At 41.6% G+C, this 8,030-nt stretch overlaps 1 protein-coding gene across 1 annotated transcript in view; it reads left to right on the top strand.

Annotated features, from left to right (window-relative positions):
* UBE2A (ubiquitin conjugating enzyme E2 A) overlaps positions 1–7,421 on the top strand; it is a 9,453-nt gene extending 2,032 nt beyond the window's left edge. The window contains 4 exon segments of the mRNA XM_009275373.2: positions 60–85; positions 5,419–5,508; positions 6,703–6,791; positions 7,218–7,421. Coding sequence (XP_009273648.2) covers positions 60–85; positions 5,419–5,508; positions 6,703–6,791; positions 7,218–7,421 — 409 coding nt within the window.
* Positions 7,422–8,030: the final 609 nt, after the last annotated feature.

Here is an 8,030-nt window from a genome sequence, read left to right as displayed (position 1 = left end):
GGGGGCAGAGCTGAGCTGCCCGCGGGGTAACGCTGTGCTCTGCTTCTTCCCTCCTCTAGGCCCGAGGGGACCCCTTTCGAGGACGGTAAGTGCGGCTACGTGCGAGCCTGGTGTTTGGCTTTCTCGGGGTAAACTGCTGCAGTTCGACACGGCATTGGTGTGTCACTGCCGTGGACTTTGCAACAGGTGTGGGCCTGGGGATGGAGAAGGGACATGGCTGCATATTCACCCTGCCACACATCTGTATGCTGCTTCCAGGACTTATGTAAATACTGGGGTTTTTTTAATCGTACTCCAAGAAAGTGGTGTAGATTTAGATTGCTATGTTGATGTACAGAAACATACAAATTAGCTTGTAGGGGCTTGATTGTAATCACTAAATCTGACTATCCTAAGCCTAATTTAACGTACCATTTTAAGGATCTCTAAGCTTTTCTGTTGAACCCTGGATCATGTTTTTAGGGACATATTTGGAGAACTGTCAAAAACCTGGTATAGAACCGTCGTCATTTGTTTTGAGTTCTGTTTTTTTCTCATGCTGGAAGTGTTTTGCGAGTAAGTCCCAACGTGAGTCAGCTGAAGTAGGAAATGGGCTGAATGTTTGAGGAAGTTCAGAACAGATTTTTTTTTTTTTTCTTTTTCCTTGGTATCTAATTCACTCTGCTACAATCGGTATCATTCAGGGTTAAAGATTAAAAGGACATTCTAACTTTAAAAGCTGACTAAATAGGTCCTTGTAACATACCTGTGTCGTAGTAGTTTCTGTCTGGTCTTACTGTCTTCTATAGCTTTACTGATGCTGTATGAATACTTCATTTTTGTGAAAACTTGTTAGACATGAAATACTGTCTAACTGAAATCTGATGCATTTTTTTAAGATACTTTCAGTGTAGGCTATAATTAATCCTAGATCTCCATGACTCATGACGAAAGCATAGGAAAAATTCCTTAACTCTTATGTTGTTCTTGGCTAACTCCTTTGTCTCTGTTTTTCCTCGGAGGTAGCACCTGTGGGCATGCCTGTAAATTGCAGATTTTTTTTTTTCTGTGAAGATACTGAAGACTTTAAATATTTCAGGCCTAAGAAAACTCCAAAGATTCCAGTTACTTTTTTTTAATGCATTTGATTAGTTAAGAAACTTGCTATAGTAGCTGCTTCAGAAGTCTAATGTTTAGAACTTGAGTATTCCATAACATCACATAATAGAACAGGTAGACTAAACGTATTCTGTTACCTCATCTTAAGAAGGGCTCCCTTAAACTTCTGTGAGGGTTGCTGTTGGTGGACTGCCACTAATAGAGTGATTCACTGTTGAGAGCGGAAAGCCGTCTCCTTGCAGTGTGCTAACATGCAGGTTGTTTCCATGTTCAGGCTCTTCCAGATCAGTGTGGGGTTAACAGATGCTATAAGGGCTTTTTTCCATATATTTCCATTTAGTTGCAGAAGGTTGGAGACTGCTTTTGAGAACCCTGACATATTGATTTCATCTGTGCTTTCCACTGTGGCAGCATTGTGTCTTTATCTCAAATACTTAGGACATGTTGCACTCACAGCAGTTGGAAGTTCAAACAGATGCTTGAGTCTGCCACTGCTGTCTGACTGCTTTGGTTGATCTAATAATACAATCTCGGAGTGTGGTGGATTGCTCTTTTCATAGCAAAGTGTGTGTTTTCACAGTATGCACTCAGGAAGACAGATATGTCTTGTGTTGCAGGATATGCTTATCTCCTTTTCTCTGGAACATATCTTACATTGTGCTAGATAACAAAATACTAAGTGGTGCCTAGAGATATGGGGGTATTGGTGCCTCGGCTGTGCTTTTCCATTGAGTACAGTAGCACAGTTCAGATAATGGTGGCACAGTTCAGATGCAGTTTAGCTTAATGTAGGTAAAATTAAGGGAATTTTTGTTTAACACTATTGAGCTGTTAGTTTGGGCTTGTTTTGTAACTGTGCAGGCCCTTGTGAGTCAAAGGTACGCTGGAGCTCTGTAATCCTTCTCATGAAGCCTTTGCAGGGCAGTGTTTTTCAGAAGTCGCTTTGTATTTTCGTTTTTAGGCTCTGTCACTTCCTGGTGATACTGTAAGACTTCAGATGCCTTAGTTCTTGTGAAAGTAGCCTGTGAAAATTTTTTTTGTTGAACTAGAGGTGTAAAAACTTCAACACTGTGAGAATTACTGTTTTTCATCCTCATTCTGGTGAGGCCCTTCTCCAGTCTCAGCTTCTGTGGTGTCTTAGCTTTGTCTGAACTGAAAACCTTAAGTTCAAATGCGTTTGTTTACTTGCTGTGCAGCATAATGCAGCTAACAACCCTTCCTCTCCTCCACCCCCAGACTTCAGAGGGTGTTTTCACAACTCGGTGCGCAGGCTGACTCGGCCTAGGAGCAACTACTAATTTAGATCGGCAGCATAACTTCCATCTTCTGGTTTAAGAGGATTCGATTACAGGCGTCTGCAGTAGGACCCCGGGGATATTTATCCTGCCCTTCACCATATTTCTAAGAATCTGTATGTGTGTGGCATCTAAAGTGGTAGTGCTGTCACAGTGATGGAAACCCAGGCTCTCCCAGTCCTTCAGACCTGTTTCTCTGAAACTGGATGATGATATTGTGGTTAGTGCAGGATTCCTGGCTTGGAGAGAGTTAAGTAACACAGCTATTGTAGTATCCTGCCTTGCTGTCATCATGCAGGAGGCTTGAACAGAGAAAGCAAGGCATTTGCCTTCTGTATGGTTTGTTCCTTGCTTAAGGAATATGGATTCTCTATCCTCATGCGGGAGAGGAAGAGATCATCCCTGCTTTACGGACAGTGGAATAGAGGGGGCTGCTTTTGCTCCTTGCAGCGAGAAGGGCCTGGCAGGGACATGGGTGCTGCTCTGGCGGGGGTTACTCGGGCCGGCGTACAGGTTGTGGAGAGGCCTCTCTGTTAGCCGTGTGAGAGTCTCACATCCTGAGGTAGGAGAAACAGACCAACAAGGTAAGTAAGTACAAGAGAGAGAAAAGAGAATGTTCTCCTAAGATCAGTGATGATCCTAATATCAATAATGACAGTGAATGTGATAATTTATGTTTTAAAATTGGCTGTCTAGGGCAAGTTGCAAGGAATACCAGTTGAAAGCTTTAAAATTAGTGACAGAAGAGACTGGACACTGAAGGCCTCATCCCCAGCAGTGTGTGTTGTGATACCTGTTTCACTTGTGTGGGCTTTCAGTGTGAGTGACCCTTGGACTTTGGTTCATCGAATCTCTGGATTTGTCCTTTAATAAAGCTCAACAACGAGGTGGTGTGTACTGCGGAGCTCTTTCAAAGAGCCATTGCCACTCTGCGTCTTGACTTGGAAATTTGAGTAGGTAGATACTCCAGCTGGAAGCTGTCTAACCACTCACTCAGATTTGTGTTAAAAGTAGTGCCATCCTGTCCCAGGTGGGACAGATAGCTTCCCTTTCTTTCAGTAGTTTTAAAGGGATTCTAAGACCAAACTGCCCTTGTTACTGCTTTTTGGCCATCTTATCTGTCCCCTCTGCTCCCACTTCAGTCAGTGTTCTAGAATAGCATTCATTTTCTCAAGTATGCTTGTTGAACTCTACTATTTGATGGTTTGTGCTCAGTTTTCAGCCTGCTACTTGCTTAGTCACTCTTCCACAGAAGAAAGTGCCTGCTTTCTTACCTCAGAAGCAGGCTACTGAGAACCAGAAGTGGGGCAGGGAGAGCTGGGAATCTCTAAGATTTAGACTCAAATCTCTAAGCATTCGCTTCTGAAGGGCTAATATTGCTTGGGATTGTCACCGTGTAGGGAAGGAAAGGTAGTCCTGAGCTGACGTTTGCAGCTGGTAGAAGTTGTTGCTGGCTTTCAGACTGGTCTCAGATCTGGCTCTGTGCCTCTGGATTAGCTGGAGTAAAGCTTGAAAGCCCCACTGCAGACTTCTGCTAATTTAAACAATCTTGACTATACTGCTCTTGTTCCTTTTGTTTTACAGTAAGATAGCATGCTGTTGGCGCTCTGCTCTTATTTTGTTAGGCTGCTAATAAATAACAAACATGCAAAAATTTATTTTTAGGACGTTGAGACTTCCCACTGCTGTACAGAAAGCTCTGAAGCATCTGTACTCTGTCTTCATATGCAAACTGGAACGTCAAAGCAATGACCTTCATTTCTTGCAACTCAATGTTACAGTTTATCTCCTTATAAAGGAAGGAGTCCCTGGGAAATACTGCAGGTCCTTGCTGATCTGAAAAAAAGGAGAAGGGGTTGAAAAATCTGTTCTCTGGCCACCAACTGTTGGCACATGTTTGCCAGCCAAACGAAGGAATACATTAATTATGTTAGTGGTGGAAAACTCCCTCACAGTAGGAAACAAGGATGAACTTTATATCTGAGCCCCGGAGTTTTAATTTGGGCACTGAGTGTTGGGAGGAAAAAAAACCTGTCACTGATACGTAAGAATGCCTTTTCAAAAAAGGTAATATGTCTGCCCTGGCAGCTCGTTACAGCTATTACTGTAAAGTACATTCCTTTTACAGGAGAGCTGTATATTTATATGAAGGTGCTTCAGATATCTCTTTCTGGGCATACCCAGGAACTTCATAAACTGCCTCCCGGGTTGGTTGGTCTGAGGCGATAGCATGGTAAAGAGAAGCTTGCATGTTTTGAAGTGGAGTGTGTAGAGTTCCTTAGTCACTGATCTGAATCACTAGCAGTGCTTAGTCCCTTGGACCCATATTTATGCAGCTTAGTTGACAGACTTCTTACCCTCAAGATTGTCATAGCCTGAGGAGAAGGGCTAAAATGACTTATGTTGGTGCAGGCTGTCGAAACGATTGGATTGGGACTTAAATACACAGTTTTCTGTTTCAGCCTAATCAGTCTTTCTCAAAGGAAGACTAGTTATTGTGAAGTAAATGAGCAGATTTTTATTTGGATGCTGCTTTCAATACTGCTTTTCTACGATAAGACCTGATTACCTTACAGTTGTTGATAAAAATGTATTTTCTTGAAATTTAAACAGGAAATAAATATGAAGGTCCTTGTCGTGATAGCATATTCCAGTCTCTAGGACTTACTAATCATGGCCTGTTACACAGATGGTTATACACCCACTTGTGTTGTTTTTACAGCGCACTGGGATTAGGCTTTGTGGAAGGGCAGATTTATTTCCTTACACAAACCTTTTGACTGGGGTGGTGGTTTTAGCTATAAAAGTAAGTCACAGGAGAAACTCTCGTACCAGTACTGTCTAGGACTTCAGAGTTAATGATTAACTCCGAAGAAAGTAGAAGAATCATTGTAGGACTGAGCAATCTGTATTCCATATCCAACATGCATGTATGAGCACAATAGTACAGTTTGTACTTGTGGAGGGATGCTACTTGTTTAAATTCACTCTGAATAAAGGTTACTTATCTCTCTTTCAACTCCAGGAACTTTCAAACTTACAATAGAATTCACAGAAGAATATCCGAATAAGCCACCTACTGTTAGATTTGTCTCTAAAATGTTTCATCCAAATGGTAAGTACATAGACAATGCTTTTTTTGTTGTTGTTGGTTTTTTGTGTTTGCCATAGTGCTGTAGAAAAAGGTCTTATTTATTATAAAAGTTTCCACTATCTAATAAGCTAGCAAAATTCCAGTGTGGTTCTGTGTAGTTTTGGTAAGGATGAATATGTGAGCAGTTCTCAGGCTTGAAATGAAAGGGGCAATAAAAGGAGCCTCTTACCTTTCAGGTGTTACAGCACAGTATTGATGGGACGTTCTTCTCTCAACTGCCTGTTGTTAAACCTTACAGAAGAATATTTTGTACTTAAATAGCAGTGCCTTGGACTTTTGTCTATAGTTATTGCATACATAGCATAATGACACTGCTGAATGCAGTTGTCTTTTATCACTTTTCTTCCCCAAAATGCCTGTAAGAAGATATACTTTTGAAATGTAGTGCTAGTTTCTGACTACAGCCAGTGATAGTAAGACTGTTTAATTAATCCCCTTCCTTGGTAGTTAAAGGTTGGAGCTGTATTCCTTGCCTCCAAACAAATACTAGCTTTGTGAAGAAATTTTATCGCTTTTCTTCCCCAAAATGCCTGTAAGAATGATATACTTTGAAATGTAGTGCTAGTTTCCGACTACAGCCAGTGATAGTAAGACTGTTTAATTAATCCCCTTCCTTGGTAGTTAAAGGTTGGAGCTGTATTCCTTGCCTCCAAACAAATACTAGCTTTGTGAAGAAATACTAGAAACTTTCAAACGCAGCAAGTAAGCATGTGTGGGTAAAGTGCATTGAGGGAAGGTTCTTCTAAAGCTGCCATGAGAAAGGTGGCTAGACACTGACTGGTGTAGATAGTTTCTGGGGAAACCTTCTGCGTAAACAGCTTTTTGCTCGTGTCCTTCATTTGGTTCACTTGTGGGTAGCTTAAATTGTTTTGCCTTAAAATCCATTCATGGTTTTCCATAGCGGTAGTTGCAATGTCACAGAGAGGCTTGACATAGAAGAATAAGCAGGGGTTGAGTTTAAATACCTCAGGCAGCTGTCGGTGACAAGCTTCACCTCTTCCTACCTGCAGGCTTGTTTGCTGGATTTAAGTCTGTCGGACGCTATTGCCTTCTTTGTTTGTCAGTACGTAGGTTTTCAGGATCAGGCAATACTAGGAAAAAACTGAGTAGCTGTACAACTTCTGTTTTAAGCCATTCTTCTTGAACCTTTTCTAGTCTATGCAGATGGTAGTATATGTCTGGATATTCTTCAGAATCGTTGGAGTCCTACTTACGATGTCTCCTCCATCTTAACATCCATACAGGTAAAAAGAACTCTGCATGAAAAGGCAGAATGAAATTAGGATGCTTTGACAAAAACAGCTCAGGAAACGCTTTTTTTTCCCTCTTGATAGCCAGTGTAGCAGCTGTACCTTGATATTTGCTAAAGTGTGACTACTTCCCAGATGTAAATTGACCAGACAGTGACGGCAGGTGGTCACTGAAGGGACCCATCTGGGGGTTGCACTCCTTGGGTATTGCTGCTTGGCTGCCAACTAAACAGCCACCTGCACTGCTAAGAGTAAGACTGACAGCGAAAGCTTCCAATAACTTACAACTGGAATAATGCGATGTACCTTACCTGTATCTAGATGAACTTCTGCACTCTTATCAGTGTGGATAGTTTAAGGAATGTGTTGGAAAACTACGCATACTTTCAAGTGCCTAAGAATCTTTTTCTCTTTGCACAGTCTCTATTGGATGAGCCAAATCCTAACAGTCCAGCAAACAGCCAGGCAGCTCAGCTATACCAGGAGAATAAGCGGGAATATGAAAAACGGGTTTCTGCAATAGTAGAACAGAGCTGGCGTGACTGTTGACCCAGGATGATGCAAATGAACACTCTGTTGACGAGGAAAATAAACAAAGTGTCTCAGTCATCTTTTTCCTCCTAGCATTTACTTTGAAAGCAGAATAGCTGTTGTGCTGTTGCCACCCTCCCTTGCTGAAGCTTCTTCTCCTTGGACATCAGAAAGCACCCACTTTGAAGTCAAATGTTCTGTACTTGGGTTACTTGCAAAAGAGTTACTGACGCTGAATTCATTTTCTGTGGTCCCTCTCCAGTCTTAGGGCAGTATTGTGCATTTCTGTAGTGTACACTAAGCTTTTAATTGTAATTGTGTTATACACAGTGATGCTTATGTGTAGCTTGATAAAAGGGATGTTTATATACATATACATTTTTTTAACTGATATTAACTAAAGTGCTGATCTGTCCAGGCTGGTCATTCTCCTCTACTATTGGTTTAGACCCCACTGCATTTGTAAGTACTGAGCGAAGAAATAACCTCCGGTTTCCCTTTTGTATTGGTTTATCAACTCCTTACTCATGGGGAAAAAACCCAACTCTTAAATTGATTCCAATTCAAATATTTAGTAAGACTGTGGAATGCTAGTTACTTCTGCACTTCACAGGCAAGATTTATGTACAGATATACATAAATCACTACAGTTGTGGTACTTTGATCTTTGCTTAGGGTGAGAAACAAGCCCCCCCCCCTTTT

Source organism: Aptenodytes forsteri, unplaced genomic scaffold (assembly GCF_000699145.1).
Source record: "Aptenodytes forsteri isolate BGI_AS27 unplaced genomic scaffold, ASM69914v1 Scaffold143, whole genome shotgun sequence".
Classification (NCBI taxonomy): domain Eukaryota; kingdom Metazoa; phylum Chordata; class Aves; order Sphenisciformes; family Spheniscidae; genus Aptenodytes; species Aptenodytes forsteri.
The sequence above is the reverse complement of the archived record's forward strand: the minus strand, read 5'-3'. Positions and strand labels throughout refer to the sequence as shown.